General features: G+C 51.1%; 1 protein-coding gene across 1 annotated transcript in view; it reads left to right on the top strand.

Annotated features, from left to right (window-relative positions):
• Nucleotides 1-21,082, top strand: part of syt10 (synaptotagmin X) — a 100,699-nt gene that overhangs the window by 73,807 nt on the left and 5,810 nt on the right. Inside the window, exons 4-6 of the mRNA XM_063059586.1 lie at nt 563-683; nt 2,859-3,030; nt 8,128-8,257. Of these exons, the coding sequence (XP_062915656.1) occupies nt 563-683; nt 2,859-3,030; nt 8,128-8,257 (423 nt within the window). The remainder of the gene's footprint in view (nt 1-562; nt 684-2,858; nt 3,031-8,127; nt 8,258-21,082) is intronic.

Below are 21,082 nucleotides of genomic sequence, written 5' to 3' on the forward strand. Positions count from 1 at the left end.
GGCTAAACTCTCTTCTTGAAGCTGCCATCAGGAAGGAAGTACAGAAGCCTGGGGACCCACACCACCAGGCTCAGGAACCATTAGTACCCCTCACGATCAGGCTCCTGAACCAGTGTGTGTAACTTCCATCCTTTCAGCACTGACCTGATTCCACAACCCACAGAATCACTTTCCAGAACTCCACAACTCATGTTCTCAGTATATTTGTTTGCTTATTTACTTTTCTTATCATTTGTTTTTTTGTATTTGCATAGTCTCTCTTCTTTTGCACTCAGGTTGTTTGTCAGTTTGTGTGTAGTTTTTCACTGATTCTCTTGTATTTCTTTGTTCTACAATGAATGCCTGAAGAAAATTTAATTTGGATAGGTACGTGGATGGGGGGGTGGGGTGGGTACGAAGGGCGATGGTCCAGGAGCGGGTCGATGGGACCAGGAGGAATAACAGTTCAGCATTGACTAAATGGGCCAAAAGGCCTGTTTCTGCACTGTAGTACTCAATGATTCTATAATTTGAAATGTCAGAGATGTTAATGTGTGCCTTTAATTGCTGCCTCTGCCCACAGGAGAGTGTGGATTTGGGAGAGATTATGTTCTCTCTGTGTTACCTTCCTACAGCCGGGCGGATGACTCTGACGGTCATCAAATGCAGGAACCTGAAAGCCATGGACATCACCGGATTCTCTGGTAAGCTTAAGCACGACACAGGGGTTTGGAGAGGCAAGTGCCGTTGACAAACATGGGTGTTTTGGAACAGTGTTGACTCCGGGACAAGTGCAAAGGGTTATGGCGACCTGAGGGTTGCAGGTTGTAGAAGGGTTAGCCTGCAGCTCTGCACTCCTCACTGTGAATGAGAGATCTGGAAGTCCTCACCAAGTCCAGCCTTCATTGCCCATTCAGAACTGGCTTTGCAAAGCTGGTGATGGATAGCACCACAAGACAGAGGAACAGAGTGAGGCCATTTGGCCCATTGAGTTCTCCCCTGTTCCATCATGGCTGATTTATTTTCCCTCTCAACCTCATTCTCCTGTCTTTTCCCTGTATCCTTTGATCCCTTACCTATCAATCTCTGCTCTAAATACACCCAATGACTTGGCCTCCACAGCTGTGAAAATGAATTCCACAGCTTCACCACCCTCTGGCTAAAGAAGTTCCTCTTCATCTGTGTACTAAAAGGACATTGTTCTTTTCTGATATTCTGCTTTCTGATCCCAGAATTTCCCACTACTGGAGATGTCCTCTCCATGTCCACTCAAGCTTGGCCTTTCAATATTTGGTAGGATTCAATGAGAGATCCCCCTCATTTTTATAAACTACAGCAAGTACAGGCCCAGGGTCATTAAATGCTCCTCATAGATTAGCTCTTTCAGTCCAGGGATCATTTTCACAAACCTCCTCTGGACAGTCTCCAATGCCAACATGTTCTTTCTTAGATATGGGGCCCTGAACTGCTTAGAATATGCTAAATGCATTTTGACCAATGCCTTATAAAACGTCGGAATGATACCCTTACTTTTGTGTTCCAGTCCTTTCAAAACATTACATTTGCCTTCAAGAACTTGATGCCTCAAGACAGCAACATCTTTCATCGAAGATCTCCTCCATCTGGGCCATGCTATCTTCTCACAGCTCCCATTGAGCAGGAGATACAGAAGCCTGAAGTCCCACACCATGAGATTCAGAAACAGCTTCTTCAAGTTCAATTGCCTTTCAAACATCCATGAATACCCATGAATACAGTCAAATGAGACAGCTTTACTCCAGGGCCATGGTGCAAAACATAGCACCAACAGTCACACACAGCACCAGGCACACAGAGCATCTAGAAGATGGCAGGTACATAAAAGATATCTATAAAATACTGTCACACAAATAAAATACAGTCCAAGACCCTGAGTCCATGAATGTTGCAGCTGTCTGCAATTGAACACAATATGGCTTGTCTTTCCTTCAACCATTCAATTCTTGAACCAACTGATACACCCTAATTGCTACAGTATAGCAACACCACAATCACTTTGATTACTTTTCACCTCAGTAGATGTTTTTATTGTTCCTAGACTTTCTTGCAATATCGGTGCATAATTTATGTTTAAAATATATTTTTCATCTGACGCTCTGTGTCTCTGATGTTGCTGCAAGAAAGTTCTTCATTGCATCTGTGCACACATGGACTTGTGCATCTGACAATAAACTTGACTTTAACCCAGGCACAGGTCAAATTCAATCCAATTTGATACAATTTATCAAATTAAATTTACCTTCCCATTCCCATTCCGATATGTCTGTCCATGGGCTCCTCTACTACTGTGAGGAAGTCATTCTCAGGTTGGAGGAGCAGCAACTCATATTCCATCTGGGTAGCCTCCAACCCTCTGGTACGAATGTCAGTTTCGATAGCCTCCTGTAACTTCTCTCATTTTCCTTTCCCTGTTCTGCTTTCCTTCGTGCCCCTTCTCTTCTCCTCACCTGCTCATAACCTCCCTCTGGTGCCTCTCCTCCTTCCCTTTCTCCCATGGTCAGCTGGAAAAGATGGCGGGGTGGAGGTGCATTTGGGAGCAACTATGGTGTTGCCCTGTGCCTGCTGTCCCTGGTTGTAGGGGTTATGTTTTTGGAGGTGGTAGCTGCCCGGCATAGTTGGCTGGACTGCATTCTGCAACCCCTGTGTGGTGTGAGGGAGGAAGGGAGTATTTAGGGTTGAAGGTGAGGTGCTGATTGAACAAACTCTCATCAGGGATGCGATTAGCCTCTTTGGTGTTGTCAGAGCTGCCCACAGGGGGAAGTGTTTCACGACACTCCTCACTTGTGCCTTGTCCATGAAGGAAAGGCTTAGGGAGGTGTGAGACTCTCTTTGTCTTTCAGACCCATATGTAAAGGTTTCTCTCATCTGTGATGGAAAGAGATTGAAGAAGCGGAAGACTACCACCAAGAAGAACACCCTGAACCCCGTTTACAATGAGGCCATCATCTTCGACATTCCCCCAGAGAGCATGGAGCAGGTCAGCCTGTCCATCACCATCATGGACTACGATCGGTGAGTCTCCGTCTGTCCACTGCTCTCTGCTTTCACTCAAACGGCTTCGTGACTACACGGCTGAGAATATTTGTTCGGGATTGCTGTCGGTATTGTGTTCAGCTATGGTCATCTCATTATAGAAAGGGTGTGGAAGCTTTGGAGAGAGTGCAGAGGAGATTTACCAGGATCCTGCCTGGAATAGACAGCATGAAAAGCTAGGGTTTTTCTCTATAGAGCAAAGGAGGATGAGAGGTGACTTGATAGAGGTGTACAAGATGGAGCCAACAGCTAAAGACTTTTTTCCAGGGCAGAAATGCTTAATACGAGCAAACGTAATATTAATGTGATTGGAAGAATGAATTTGGGTGATGTCAGAGGTAGGTTTTTTCACTGTGCTAGGTGCTGTGGTCAAGACTTTTGGATAGGCATATGAATGAAAGGGAAATTCAAGATTCAAAATCCAAGATTGTTTAATGTCATTTTCTGCACACAAATGTAAAGGAGAATGAAATAATTGTTACTCCATGTCTGAAGCAGATAAAGAACATAATAATAATAATAATAAGAAGAAGAAAACAATAAATATAAATACATAAGATAGTTTATATACATAGATTGTGTGACGCATAGAGTGACACTAGGCGCAGGAGTGTCTGTACATAAGGTGACTCTGATAGGTAATAATAAAGTAGTGGTGGCTGTGGAGGGGTGGGTTAGTGGGTGGAGGTGTTGATCAGAGTAACTGTTTTTGAGTCTGGTGGTCCTGGTGTGGATGCTACATAACCTCCTCCTGATGGGAGTGGGACAAACAGTCCATGAGCAGGGTGGGTGGATCCTTCCTTTTCTGACACTTCTTGGTTTTTGGTGCAGTGCAGCTTGTTTCCATACCAAACAGTGATGCAGCTTGTCACAGGGTAACGCTAGGCACAGTAGTTAATACGTAACGTGTCTGTACATAACCTTGTGGAACATCGGGTGGCATTTTTACCATTTCCATAGCATTTGACTGATATTTAACAAGACTGAGTAGCTAGCTTTTCGCTCAACCTAGCATGGAAGGCGTGCAAGGAGCCGGCCGGATTTGAACTCAGGACCATTTGCCTCAAAGTCCGTACTGATGACACTATACCATCGGCTGGCTTCTGTACGTAAGGTGACTGAGAGGAATGATAAGCGAGAGATGTGGAGGTCTGGGTTAGGTGGGTGGAGGTGTTGATCACTCTTACTGCTTGGGGAAAAGTAACTGCTTTTGAATTTGGTGCACCTGGTGTGGATACTAGTAATGGAAGGATAATTAGGAGGGAAGGGTTAGATTGATCTTAGAGCAGATTAAAAGGTCGGGAGAACATCATGGGTTAAAGTGCCTGCACTGTGTTGTATGTTCTAAAGGTGGAGATGATGATTCATGTTGCCTCTAGAAGGACAACATCTACCATCAGTGATCCCCATCACCTCGGCATCTGGCAAGGTGCTGTTTTCCCACTGGTCACTTTGCTGAATGATTGGCCATATTTCTGTATGGTGAAACACCGTAGCCCTGTCATCGCTTTTCCAAGAATCAGTGCATCGATATCATGAGTACCTGAGGAAGGAAGCAGTACAGAGAACATTAAACGCAACCAATTCTGCAGACACTGGCAGTCTTGAGTAACACACAGATGGAGAATTGGACCAGGATGGTCGTCCGAGAGGAGACAATCTCCTGAGTCCAAGGCCAGTGAATAGCAGTCTATTATGGGCAGTCAGATCAACCTGGGAGACCTGATAAAAGTTATAAGATTGAGATATATATATATTATGTATGTATATGTAAAATGTAACAAGTCATACAAAAAGAGAGGGAAAAAATTGAAGTATTGTAAATGGGTTCACTGGCCATTCAGAAATCAGATGGCAGAGGGGAAGAATCTGTTCCTGAATCATTGAGTGTGTATCTTCAGGCTCCTGTACCTCCTTCCTGATGGTAACAATGAGATCAAGGAATGTCCTGGGTGATGGAGGGGGGGGGTCCTTAATGATGGACGCCGCATTTTGGAGGCATCACCTTTTGAAGGTGTTCTGGGTGAAAGGAAAGGAAGGAAATTATAGACCTGTTAGCCTGGCATCAGTGGTTGGGAGTTTGTTGGAATTGATTATTAGGGATGAAATTACGGAGTACCTGGAGGCACATAGGCCAAAGCCACCATGGTTTCCTGAAAGGAAAATCCTGCCTGACAAACCTACCGCAATTCTTTGAGGAAATTACAAGCAGGGTAGACAAAGGAGATGCAGTAGATGTGGTGTACTTGGATTTTCAGAAGGCCTTTGACAAGGTGCCGCACATGAGGCTGCTTAGCAAGATAAAAGCCCATGGAATTACAGGGAAGTTACTAGCACGGGTGGAGCATTGGCTGGTCAGCAGAAAACAGAGAGTGGGAATAAAGGGATCCTGTTCTGGCTGGCTGCTGGTTACCAGTGGAGTTCCACAGGGACCGCCGCTTTTTACGATGTATGTCAATGATTTAGACTACGGTATTAATGGATTTGTGGCTAAATTTGCCAATGATACAAAGATAGGTGGAGGAGCGGGTAGTGTTGAGGAAACAGAGAGCCTGCAGAGAGACTTAGATAGTTAAGGAGAATGGACAAAGAAGTGGCAAATGAAATACAGTGTTGGAAAGTGTATGGTCATGCACTTTGGTGGAAGAAATAAACAGGCAGACTATTATTTAGATGGGGAGAGAATTCAAAATGCAGAGATGCAAAGGGACTTGGGTCCTTGTGCAAGATACCCTAAAGGTTAACCTCCAGGCTGAGTTGGTTATGAAGAAAGCGAATGCAATGTTGGCATTCATTTCTAGAGGTATAGAATATAAGAGCAGGGATGTGATGTTAAGGCTCTATAAGGCCCTCGTGAGACCACACTTGGAATATTGTGTGCAGTTTTGGGCTCCTTAGTTTAGAAAGGATATACTGACATTGGAGAGGGTTCAGAGAAGATTCTCAAGAATGATTCCAGGAATGAAAGGGTTGTCGTGGATTTGTGGAATTCGTTGCCACATATGACTGTGGAGGCCCGATCATTGAGGGTGTTTAAGGAGGAGATTGACAGGTATCTAATTAGTCAGGGTATCAAGGGATATGGGGAAAAAAGCCGGAAATTGGAACTAGATGGGTGAATAGTTTAGCTCATGGGGGAGCTGTGGAGCAGACTTGATGGGCCGAATGGCCTACTTCTGCTCCTTTGTCTTGTGATCTTGTGATTGTGTGAGAAATGTCTGGCAGCTCTTGGGCTGTATTCCCTGGAGTTCAGGAGAATGAGGGGGGATCTCATAGAAACATTCCGAATGTTAAAAGGCCTGAACAGATTAGATATGGCAAAGTTATTTCCGATGGTAGGGGATTCTAGGACAAGAGGGCACGACTTCAGATTTGAAGGACGTCCACTTAGAACTGAGGTGCAGAGAAATTACTTTAGTCAGAGGGTGGTAAATTGGTGGAATTTGTTGTCATGAGTGGCTGTGAAGGCCAAGTTATTGGGTGTATTTAAGGCAGAGATAGACAAGTTCTTGATTAGCCAGGGCATCAAAGGGTATGGGGTGAAGGCAATGGAGTGGGGATGACTGGAAGAATTGGATCAGCCCATGATTGAATGGTGGAGCAGACTCGATGGGCCGAACAGCCTACTTCTGCTCCTATATCTTATGGTGTTATGGTCTTATGGGTGCTGGGGAGGCTGGTGCCCGTGATGGAGCTGGCTGAGTTTACACCCCTCTGCGGCTTTTTCCAGTCCTGTGCAGTGGACCTCCACACCAGATGGTGATGCAACCCATTGGAATGCTCCAGTGAAAGAAACAAGTTAGAATGCAGGAGAGTGATTTGTGGACGGTACACACTGCAGTCATTGTGGCAGAGGGAGACAGGGAGGGGTTGAAGAGTGGGTGCAGTGCTATTGGGTAGCTGTTCAGGAGTTGTACTTTTGCTCATCTTTTGCAGGTTTGACCTTTGACCTCCATAACTTGGACAGCAATGGTGACATAGAGGTTAGCGCAGGGGTGCCCAGCCTTTTTTATGCCATGGACCAACACCAGTAAGCAAGGGGGCCATGGACCCCAGCTGGGAAGCCCTAGGTTAGTGTAACGTTATTACAGAGCCAGTAATTTAGGTTCAATTCCTGCTGCCATCTGCGAAGAATTTGTACATTTGTGAGCACACGGATTTCCTCCGGGTGCTCTGGTTTCTTCCACATTTCCAAGACATACGGGTTAGTAGGTTATAGACACAAGAGACATTGTATATGCTGGAAACCTAAAGCAACAAACAACAAATTTAAACATTTACCCCACAATTATATTACCAATTTTCCTAGTAAATACGTTGGAGCAGAAGTACTGTCTCATGGCTGGAAATGTTGGTCAAGTAAAGATCAATCACTTCATAATGATGCCACTGATGTTAAATATTGGCTTAGTCAAAAAGGAAATCGAAGTTCTGATGAAGGGTCTTGGCCTGAGATGTCGACTGTTTGCTCATTGCCATAGATACTGCCTGCCCTGCTGAGATCCTCCAGCATTGTGTGTGCGTTGCCAGGGAAATTGAAGAATGAAATAATGGTGGAACAGACACACAAATCTGGTCTCCTCAATGTTCCCGCTTCTTATGTTATACGTATAAAAAACATTATTTGGATATTAATAGAAACTGGTACTGCACAGTAAGCATAGTGCTATCACAACACCAGCGACCCAGGTTTAATTCCCACCATGTAAGGAGTTTTATGTTCTCCCCATGACTGTGGGGGTTTAACCAGGTGCTTTAGTTTCCTCCCACAGTCCAAAAACATTTGGGTCAGTAGGCTAATTGGTCGCATGGGCCTGTTAGCCTGCTGTATCTCTAAACCCAACGGAGTAAAATTCTGGAGGAACTCAGCAGGTCAGGTAGCATCTATCAGGGGGAATAAACAGTCAGCGTTTTGGGCCGAGACCCTTCATCAGGACTTTTGTCGAGTCAGGAGGTAAATTGGTCACATGGTGCAATTGGGCAGCGCAGGCCCGTTGGCCCAGAAGGGCCAGGGACCATGTTGTAACTCTAAATCAAATATAAAATAAGCTGGCTGCGTCTTCTGTCTATTCACAGAGTGGGTCACAATGAGGTCATTGGCGTGTGTCGTGTGGGGCAGGATGCAGAGGGACTGGGACGTGAACACTGGAACGAGATGTTGGCCTACCCCCGTAAACCCATCGCCCACTGGCACCCACTGGCAGAGGTAAGGGTGTGGTCTGTCCCTCTACCCACCTCATAGTGACTTTGTGTAGGTGTACCATGGCTCCCTTGCAGGAAAACTGAGAAGAGGTATGCACGTCTGGTTAAATGGGTGGGAGGCAGATCAGATAGTGATCCAGCCTATACTCCTCCACCTTTGTCAGCTCCCTCAGTCAGGGAATCCATCATTGCTGTCATTGAGCAGATGGGGAGACTGTAAACCTGTTCACAGGTACCACTTTCTGTCATCTGTCTGGCAACTTAAACAGCATTACTGCCCATATCCGTCCAATCTTGCCCTCCATGTGTTTCTTAAATGATACTTTTGTTCCTGCGTCAATCACTCGTATCATATACTCACCATCCTCTATGTCAAAAAGTTGCTCCTCACAACCCCTTTAAATCTTTTCCCCCTCACCCTAAAACTATGTCCCCTAGGTTTGGGCTCCCCCACCCTGGGGGAAAAGACTGTCACCTTATCTATGAACTCCTCTACCCTGGGGAAAAGAGTGTCACCTTATCTATACTACTCATAATTTTGAACAGTTCTATAAAGTCGCCCCTCACTCCCTGATGTTTCAATGACCATGCCTGGCCAACCTGTCCCTATAACTCAAACTCTCCGGTCCTGGCAACATTCTCATACATCTTTTCTGCACTCTTTCCAGTTTAACCACATCTCTCCTATAACAGGTTCCCAAAACTATACACATTACTCCAAGTGCAACATCACCAACTACCTATATAACTGCAACACAACGTTCCAACTTCTGTCCTCAGCACGCTGACTGGACACCTTTTTCACCACCTGTCTTTGTGTACTCCCAGGCCCCTCTCTTCCATACGCTCCTATTGCCCTATCATTACTCCCTAGGTAGTATGTGGTAACACAGAGTTGTGGAACACTGCAGCGCAGAAACAGGCCCTTCAGCCAATCTAGTCCGTGCCGAACGATCTGCCTCGTCCCATCGACCTGCACCGGGACCATAGCCCTCCATACACCCGCATCCAAATTTCTCTTAAATGCTGAAATCGAACCCACATCCATCACTTCCTCTGGCAGCTCGTTCCACACTCTCACCACCCTCTGAGTGAAGAAGTTTCCCCTCATGTTCCCCTTAAACATTTCACCTTTCACCTTTGACCCATAACCTCTAGTTGTAGTCCCACCCAACCTCAGTGGAAAAAAGCCTGCTTGCATTTACCCTTTTGATACCCTTCATCATTTTGTATAACTCTTTTTGAATACATAATTTTGTGTACCTCTGTACGAACTCTATAGCGAACACAGAACACTACAGCACAGTACGCGTTGTGCTGATCTTTTAACAAACTCTAAGATCAATCTAACCCTTCCCTCCCACATAGCCCTCCAGTTCTCTATCATCTATGTGCCTATCCGAGAGGTTTTTAAATGCCCCGAGTACTGCCTCTACCACCACCCGCTAGCAGGGCATTCCACACACTCACCACTCCCTGTGTGAAAAAAACTTACCTCTGACATGCCCCCTATCCTTTCCTCCAGTCACCTCAAAATGATGTCCTCTCGTATTAGCCATTTCTGCCCTGGGAAAAAGTCTCTGGCTGTCCACTATATCTATGTCTCTTATCTTGACACCTCTATCAATCACCTCTCATCTTCCTTCACTCCAAAGAGAAAAGCCTGAGCTCTCTCAATCTATCCTCATAAGGCCCGCTCTCAAATCTAGGCAGCATCCTGGTAAATCTCCTCTGAAGCTTCCCCATCCTTCCTATTGAAGTGAACAGAATTGAACACAATATCCCAAGTGTGGTCCTGGAGTGTTGTGGAGCTACAATGTTACAGAACAGCCCTTGAACTCAGTCCCCCACTGAAGGCCAACGCACCCTACAGCTTCTTCACCATCTTTTGAATATTGAACTTTCAAAGTACATTCCGGTTGGCAGTGTGGAGCAGCAGTTAGTGTAAATGCTGTTACAGGACCAGCGACATGGGCCCAGTTCCCGCTGCTGATTGTGGGAGTTTGTTGGTTTGCTTCATGACCTCCGGGTGCTCTGGTTTCCCCCCATGTTCGAAAGGCGGGTCAATAGGTTAATTGGCCACATGGGTATAATTGCACAATGCAGGCCATTGGCCAGAAGGACGCGTTACCATGCAGCATCCCAGCAAAAATTCCTACACTGGTTTGACTTTCCAAACGCAATCACCTCACACATATGTATGTATGCATGTATGTATATATGTATCTACCTATCGATTGTAATTAGGGGTACTGAGCGGAATAGGCATTTCTGGCCCTTAAACCTGTGCCTCCCCAGAAACTCCCCACACCCTGATTTAACCCTAATTTAGTCATGGGACAATTTGCAATGACCAATTAACCTCCTCACTGTTTATGCCTTTGAACTGTGGGAGGAAACTGAAGGATCCGGGGAAAATCCAGGCATTCCACAGGGAGGATGTACAGAGGATGCCAGAATTGAACTCTGAACTCAGACGCCCCGAGCTATCATAGCCTGGCGCTAACCACTGCACGAATGTAGCACCCTCTATCTGTATTGGAATCCTACGTTGGACATGTAAGTGGGGTGGCTGGTCCAATGGAACCCCCCATGTGTAAACAGTATCTCAGTACTAGAGAATGTTAGCCCAATACTACAGCAGACAGGGCAACCTCACCGCTCACGGGAACAATCAAGTGAGGTTGTCCTGCCTGCTCACATCTGCTAACATTGTCCAGTACTGACAGCCTGCCAACATGGGCTAACACCCCACAGTACTGACACCCTGCCCACATGGGCTATCACTCCCCAGTACTGACACCCTGCCCACATGGGCTATCACTCCTCAGTACTGACACCCTGCTCATATGGGCTATCACTCCCGAGTACTGACACCCTGCCCACATGGGCTAACACTCCCCAGTACTGACACCCTGCCCACATGGGCTAACATTGTCCAGTACTGACACCCTGCCCACATGGGCTAACATCGTCCAGTACTGACACCCTGCCCACATGGGCTAACATCGTCCAGTACTGACACCCTGCCCACATGGGCTAACACTCCCCAGTACTGACACCCTGCTCACATGGGCTAACATTGTCCAGTACTGACACCCTGCCCACATGGTCTAACATCGTCCAGTACTGACACCCTGCTCACATGGGCTAACACTCCCCAGTACTGACACCCTGCCAACATGGGCTAACACCCCACAGTACTGACACCCTGCCCACATGGGCTATCACTCCCCAGTACTGACACCCTGCCCACATGGGCTATCACTCCTCAGTACTGACACCCTGCTCATATGGGCTATCACTCCCCAGTACTGACACCCTGCCCACATGGGCTAACACTCCCCAGTACTGACACCCTGCTCACATGGGCTAACATTGTCCAGTACTGACACCCTGCCCACATGGTCTAACATCGTCCAGTACTGACACCCTGCTCACATGGGCTAACACTACCCAGTATAGACACCCTGCTCACATGGGCTAACACTCCCCAGTACAGACACCCTGCCCACATGGGCTAACATCGCCCAGTACTGACACCCAGCCCACATGGTCTAACACCCCCCAGTACTGACACCCTGCCCACATGGGCTAACATCGTCCAGTACTGACACCCTGCTCACATGGGCTAACACTCCCCAGTACAGACACCCTGTCCACATAGGCTAACACTCCCCAGTACTGACACCCTGCCCATATGGGCTAACACTCCACAGTACTGACACCCTGCCCACATGGGCTAACACTCCCCAGTACAGACACCCTGTCCACATAGGCTAACACTCCCCAGTACTGACACCCTGCCCATATGGGCTAACACTCCACAGTACTGACACCCTGCTCACATGGGCTAACACTCCCCAGTACAGACACCCTGTCCACATAGGCTAACACTCCCCAGTACTGACACCCTGCCCACATGGGCTAACACCCCGCAGTACTGACACCCTGCCCACATGGGCTAACATCGTCCAGTACTGACACCCAGCCCACATGGGCTAACACTCCCCAGTACTGACACCCTGCTCACATGGGCTAACACTCCCCAGCACAGACACCCTGTCCACATGGGCTAACACTCCCCAGTACTGACACCCTGCCCATATGGGCTAACATTCCCCAGTACAGACACCCTGCTCACATGGGCTAACACTCCCCAGTACTGACACCCTGCCCACATGGGCTAACACTCTCCAGTACAGACACCCTGCTCACATGGGCTAACACTCCCCAGTACAGACACCCTGCTCACATGGGCTATCACTCCCCAGTACTGACACCCTGCCCACATGGGCTAACACTCCCCAGTACTGACACCCAGCCCACATGGTCTAACACTCCCCAGTACTGACACCCTGCCCACATGGGCTAACATTGTCCAGTACTGACACCCTGCTCACATGGGCTAACACTCCCCAGTACTGACACCCTGCTCACATGGGCTAACACTCCCCAGTACAGACACCCTGTCCACATAGGCTAACACTCCCCAGTACTGACACCCTGCTCACATGGGCTAACACTCCCCAGTACAGACACCCTGTCCACATAGGCTGACACTCCCCAGTACTGACACCCTGCTCACATGGGCTAACACACCCCAGTACAGACACCCTGTCCACATAGGCTAACACTCCCCAGTACTGACACCCTGCTCACATGGGCTAACACTCCCCAGTACAGACACCCTGTCCACATAGGCTAACACTCCCCAGTACTGACACCCTGCCCACATGGGCTAACACTCCCCAGTACTGACACCCTGCCCACATGGGCTAACATTGTCCAGTACTGACACCCTGCCCACATGGGCTAACACTCCCCAGTACTGACACCCTGCTCACATGGGCTAACACTCCCCAGTACTGACACCCTGTCCACATAGGCTAACACTCCCCAGTACTGACACCCTGCCCACATGGGCTAACATTGTCCAGTACTGACACCCTGCCCACATGGGCAACACTCCCCAGTACTGATACCCTGCTCACATGGGCTAACACTCCCCAGTACAGACACCCTGCTCACATGGGCTAACACTCCCCAGTACTGATACCCTGCGCACATGGGCTAACACTCCCCAGTACTGACACCCTGCGCACATGGGCTAACACTCCCCAGTACTGACACCCTGTCCACATAGGCTAACACTCCCCAGTACTGACACCCTGCCCACATGGGCTAACATTGTCCAGTACTGACACCCTGCCCACATGGGCTAACACTCCCCAGTACTGACACCCTGCCCACATGGGCTAACACTCCCCAGTACAGACACCCTGCCCACATGGGCTAACACTCCCCAGTACAGACACCCTGCTCACATGGGCTAACATCATCCAGGACTGACACCCTGCCCACATGGGCTAACACCCCCCAGTACTGACACCCTGCTCACATGGGCTAACATCGTCCAGTACTGACACCCTGCCCACATGGGCTAACACCCCCCAGTACTGACACCCTGCCCACATGGGCTAACATCATCCAGGACTGACACCCTGCCCACATGGGCTAACACCCCCCAGTACTGACACCCTGCCCACATGGGCTAACACCCCCCAGTACTGACACCCTGCGCACATGGGCTAACACTCCCCAGTACTGACACCCTGTCCACATAGGCTAACACTCCCCAGGACTGACACTGCCCACATGGGCTAACACTCCCCAGTACTGATACCCTGCTCACATGGGCTAACACTCCCCAGTCCAGACACCCTGCTCACATGGGCTAACACTCCCCAGCAGACACCCTGCCCACATGGGCTAACATTGTCCAGTACTGACACCCTGCTCACATGGGCTAACACTCCCCAGTACTGACACCCTGCCCACATGGGCTAACATTGTCCAGTACTGACACCCTGCCCACATGGGCTAACACTCCGCAGTACTGACACCCTGCTCACATGGGCTAACACTCCCCAGTACAGACACCCTGTCCACATAGGCTAACACTCCCCAGTACTGACACCCTGCCCACATGGGCTAACGCTCCCCAGTACTGACACCCTGCCCACATGGGCTAACACTCCCCAGTACTGACACCCTGCTCACATGGGCTAACACTCCCCAGTACTGACACCCTGCCCACATGGGCTAACACACCCCAGTACAGACACCCTCCGCACATGGGCTAACACTCACCAGTACTGAAACCCTGCCCATATGGGCTAACATCGTCCAGTACTGACACCCTGCCCACATGGGCTAACATCATCCAGTACTGACACCCTGCCCACATGGGCTAACACTCCCCAGTACAGACACCCTGCTCACATGGGCTATCACTCCCCAGTACTGACACCCTGCCCACATGGGCTAACATCGTCCAGTACTGACACCCTGCCCACATGGGCTAACACCCCCCAGTACTGACACCCTGCCCACATGGGCTAACACCCCCCAATACTGACACCCTGCTCATATGGGCTAACATTGTCCAGTACTGACACCCTGCGCACATGGGCTAACACTCCCCAGTACTGACACCCTGCCCACATGGGCTAACATCGTCCAGTACTGACACCCTGCTCACATGGGCTAACACTCCCCAGTACAGACACCCTGTCCACATAGGCTAACACTCCCCAGGACTGACACTGCCCACATGGGCTAACACTCCCCAGTACTGACACCCTGCTCATATGGGCTAACACTCCCCAGTACTGACACCCTGCTCACATGGGCTAACACTCCCCAATACAGACACCCTGTCCACATAGGCTAACACTCCCCAGGACTGACACTGCCCACATGGGCTAACACTCCCCAGTACTGACACCCTGCCCACATGGGCTAACACTCCCCAGTACAGACACCCTGCCAACATAGGCTAACACTCCCCAGTACTGGCAGCCTGCCCACATGGGCCAACACCCCCCAGTACTGACACCCTGCTCACATGGGCTAACACTCCCCAGTACTGACACCCTGCTCACATGGGCTAACACTCCCCAGTACTGACACCCTGCCCACATGGACTAACACTCCCCAGTACAGACACCCTGCTCACATGGGCTAACACTCCCCAGTACTGACACCCAGCCCACATGGTCTAACACTCCCCAGTACTGACACCCTGCCCACATGGGCTAACATTGTCCAGTACTGACACCCTGCTCACATGGGCTAACACTCCCCAGTACTGACACCCTGCTCACATGGGCTAACACTCCCCAGTACAGACACCCTGTCCACATAGGCTAACACTCCCCAGTACTGACACCCTGCTCACATGGGCTAACACACCCCAGTACAGACACCCTGTCCACATAGGCTAACACTCCCCAGTACTGACACCCTGCTCACATGGGCTAACACTCCCCAGTACAGACACCCTGTCCACATAGGCTAACACTCCCCAGTACTGACACCCTGCCCACATGGGCTAACACTCCCCAGTACTGACACCCTGCCCACATGGGCTAACATTGTCCAGTACTGACACCCTGCCCACATGGGCTAACACTCCCCAGTACTGACACCCTGCTCACATGGGCTAACACTCCCCAGTACTGACACCCTGTCCACATAGGCTAACACTCCCCAGTACTGACACCCTGCCCACATGGGCTAACATTGTCCAGTACTGACACCCTGCCCACATGGGCAACACTCCCCAGTACTGATACCCTGCTCACATGGGCTAACACTCCCCAGTACAGACACCCTGCGGGCACATCCCCAGTACTGGCGCACATGGGCTAACACTCCCCAGTACTGACACCCTGCGCACATGGGCTAACACTCCCCAGTACTGACACCCTGTCCACATAGGCTAACACTCCCCAGTACTGACACCCTGCCCACATGGGCTAACATTGTCCAGTACTGACACCCTGCCCACATGGGCTAACACTCCCCAGTACTGACACCCTGCCCACATGGGCTAACACTCCCCAGTACAGACACCCTGCCCACATGGGCTAACACTCCCCAGTACAGACACCCTGCTCACATGGGCTAACATCATCCAGGACTGACACCCTGCCCACATGGGCTAACACCCCCCAGTACTGACACCCTGCTCACATGGGCTAACATCGTCCAGTACTGACACCCTGCCCACATGGGCTAACACCCCCCAGTACTGACACCCTGCCCACATGGGCTAACATCGTCCAGTACTGACACCCTGCCCACATGGGCTAACACTCCCCAGTACAGACACCCTGCCCACATGGGCTAACACTCCCCAGTACTGACACCCTGCCCATATGGGCTAACACTCCCCAGTACTGACACCCTGTCCACATAGGCTAACACTCCCCAGGACTGACACTGCCCACATGGGCTAACACTCCCCAGTACTGACACCCTGCTCACATGGGCTAACATTGTCCAGTACTGACACCCTGCCCACATGGTCTAACATCGTCCAGTACTGACACCCTGCTCACATGGGCTAACACTACCCAGTATAGACACCCTGCTCACATGGGCTAACACTCCCCAGTACAGACACCCTGCCCACATGGGCTAACATCGCCCAGTACTGACACCCTGCCCACATGGGCTAACACCCCCCAGTACTGACACCCTGCCCACATGGGCTAACATCGTCCAGTACTGACACCCTGCTCACATGGGCTAACACTCCCCAGTACAGACACCCTGTCCACATAGGCTAACACTCCCCAGTACTGACACCCTGCCCATATGGGCTAACACTCCACAGTACTGACACCCTGCCCACATGGGCTAACACTCCCCAGTACAGACACCCTGTCCACATAGGCTAACACTCCCCAGTACTGACACCCTGCCCATATGGGCTAACACTCCCCAGTACTGACACCCTGCTCACATGGGCTAACACTCCCCAGTACAGACACCCTGTCCACATGGCTAACACTCCCCAGTACTGACACCCTGCCCAAATGGGCTAACACCCCGCAGTACTGACACCCTGCCCACATGGGCTAACATCGTCCAGTACTGACACCCAGCCCACATGGGCTAACACTCCCCAGTACTGACACCCTGCTCACATGGGCTAACACTCCCCAGCACAGACACCCTGTCCACATGGGCTAACACTCCCCAGTACTGACACCCTGCCCATATGGGCTAACATTCCCCAGTACAGACACCCTGCTCCACATTGGCTAACACTCCCCAGTACTGACACCCTGCCCACATGGGCTAACACTCTCCAGTACAGACACCCTGCTCACATGGGCTAACACTCCCCAGTACAGACACCCTGCTCACATGGGCTAACACTCCCCAGTACTGACACCCTGCCCACATGGGCTAACACTCCCCAGTACTGACACCCTGCCCACATGGTCTAACACTCCCCAGTACTGACACCCTGCCCACATGGGCTAACATTGTCCAGTACTGACACCCTGCTCACATGGGCTAACACTCCCCAGTACTGACACCCTGTTCACATGGGCTAACACTCCCCAGTACAGACACCCTGTCCACATAGGCTAACACTCCCCAGTACTGACACCCTGCTCACATGGGCTAACACTCCCCAGTACAGACACCCTGTCCACATGGGCTAACACTCCCCAGTACTGACACCCTGCTCACATGGGCTAACACTCCCCAGTACAGACACCCTGCCCACATGGGCTAACACTCCCCAGTACTGACACCCTGCTCACATGGGCTAACACTCCCCAGTACTGACACCCTGTCCACATAGGCTAACACTCCCCAGTACTGACACCCTGCCCACATGGGCTAACACTCCCCAGTACTGACACCCTGCCCACATGGGCTAACATTGTCCAGTACTGACACCCTGCCCACATGGGCTAACACTCCCCAGTACTGACACCCTGCTCACATGGGCTAACACTCCCCAGTACTGACACCCTGCCCACATGGGCTAACACTCCCCAGTACTGACACCCTGCTCACATGGGCTAACATTGTCCAGTACTGACACCCTGCCCACATGGGCAACACTCCCCAGTACTGATACCCTGCTCACATGGGCTAACACTCCCCAGTACAGACACCCTGCTCACATGGGCTAACACTCCCCAGTACTGATACCCTGCGCACATGGGCTAACACTCCCCAGTACTGACACCCTGCGCACATGGGCTAACACTCCCCAGTACTGACACCCTGTCCACATAGGCTAACACTCCCCAGTACTGACACCCTGCCCACATGGGCTAACATTGTCCAGTACTGACACCCTGCCCACATGGGCTAACACTCCCCAGTACTGACACCCTGCCCACATGGGCTAACACTCCCCAGTACAGACACCCTGCCCACATGGGCTAACACTCCCCAGTACAGACACCCTGCTCACATGGGCTAACATCATCCAGGACTGACACCCTGCCCACATGGGCTAACACCCCCCAGTACTGACACCCTGCTCACATGGGCTAACATCGTCCAGTACTGACACCCTGCCCACATGGGCTAACACCCCCCAGTACTGACACCCTGCCCACATGGGCTAACATCATCCAGGACTGACACCCTGCCCACATGGGCTAACACCCCCCAGTACTGACACCCTGCCCACATGGGCTAACACCCCCCAGTACTGACACCCTGCGCACATGGGCTAACACTCCCCAGTACTGACACCCTGTCCACATAGGCTAACACTCCCCAGGACTGACACTGCCCACATGGGCTAACACTCCCCAGTACTGATACCCTGCTCACATGGGCTAACACTCCCCAGTCCAGACACCCTGCTCACATGGGCTAACACTCCCCAGTACAGACACCCTGCCCACATGGGCTAACATTGTCCAGTACTGACACCCTGCTCACATGGGCTAACACTCCCCAGTACTGACACCCTGCCCACATGGGCTAACATTGTCCAGTACTGACACCCTGCCCACATGGGCTAACACTCCGCAGTACTGACACCCTGCTCACATGGGCTAACACTCCCCAGTACAGACACCCTGTCCACATAGGCTAACACTCCCCAGTACTGACACCCTGCCCACATGGGCTAACGCTCCCCAGTACTGACACCCTGCCCACATGGGCTAACACTCCCCAGTACTGACACCCTGCTCACATGGGCTAACACTCCCCAGTACTGACACCCTGCCCACATGGGCTAACACACCCCAGTACTGACACCCTCCTCACATGGGCTAACACTCACCAGTACTGAAACCCTGCCCATATGGGCTAACATCGTCCAGTACTGACACCCTGCCCACATGGGCTAACATCATCCAGTACTGACACCCTGCCCACATGGGCTAACACTCCCCAGTACAGACACCCTGCTCACATGGGCTATCACTCCCCAGTACTGACACCCTGCCCACATGGGCTAACATCGTCCAGTACTGACACCCTGCCCACATGGGCTAACACCCCCCAGTACTGACACCCTGCCCACATGGGCTAACACCCCCCAGTACTGACACCCTGCTCATATGGGCTAACATTGTCCAGTACTGACACCCTGCGCACATGGGCTAACACTCCCCAGTACTGACACCCTGCCCACATGGGCTAACATCGTCCAGTACTGACACCCTGCTCACATGGGCTAACACTCCCCAGTACAGACACCCTGTCCACATAGGCTAACACTCCCCAGGACTGACACTGCCCACATGGGCTAACACTCCCCAGTACTGACACCCTGCTCATATGGGCTAACACTCCCCAGTACTGACACCCTGCTCACATGGGCTAACACTCCCCAATACAGACACCCTGTCCACATAGGCTAACACTCCCCAGGACTGACACTGCCCACATGGGCTAACACTCCCCAGTACTGACACCCTGCCCACATGGGCTAACACTCCCCAGTACAGACACCCTGCCAACATAGGCTAACACTCCCCAGTACTGGCAGCCTGCCCACATGGGCCAACACCCCCCAGTACTGACACCCTGCTCACATGGGCTAACACTCCCCAGTACTGACACCCTGCTCACATGGGCTAACACTCCCCAGTACTGACACCCTGCCCACATGGACTAACACTCCCCAGTACAGACACCCTGCTCACATGGGCTAACACTCCCCAGTACTGACACCCAGCCCACATGGTCTAACACTCCCCAGTACTGACACCCTGCCCACATGGGCTAACATTGTCCAGTACTGACACCCTGCTCACATGGGCTAACACTCCCCAGTACTGACACCCTGCTCACATGGGCTAACACTCCCCAGTACAGACACCCTGTCCACATAGGCTAACACTCCCCAGTACTGACACCCTGCTCACATGGGCTAACACACCCCAGTACAGACACCCTGTCCACATAGGCTAACACTCCCCAGTACTGACACCCTGCTCACATGGGCTAACACTCCCCAGTACAGACACCCTGTCCACATAGGCTAACACTCCCCAGTACTGACACCCTGCCCACATGGGCTAACACTCCCCAGTACTGACACCCTGCCCACATGGGCTAACATTGTCCAGTACTGACACCCTGCCCACATGGGCTAACACTCCCCAGTACTGACACCCTGCTCACATGGGCTAACACTCCCCAGTACTGACACCCTGTCCACATAGGCTAACACTCCCCAGTACTGACACCCTGCCCACATGGGCTAACATTGTCCAGTACTGACACCCTGCCCACATGGGCAACACTCCCCAGTACTGATACCCTGCTCACATGGGCTAACACTCCCCAGTACAGACACCCTGCTCACATGGGCTAACACTCCCCAGTACTGATACCCTGCGCACATGGGCTAACACTCCCCAGTACTGACACCCTGCGCACATGGGCTAACACTCCCCAGTACTGACACCCTGTCCACATAGGCTAACACTCCCCAGTACTGACACCCTGCCCACATGGGCTAACATTGTCCAGTACTGAC

This window comes from Mobula hypostoma, chromosome 9 (genome assembly GCF_963921235.1).
Source record: "Mobula hypostoma chromosome 9, sMobHyp1.1, whole genome shotgun sequence".
NCBI lineage: Eukaryota > Metazoa > Chordata > Chondrichthyes > Myliobatiformes > Myliobatidae > Mobula > Mobula hypostoma.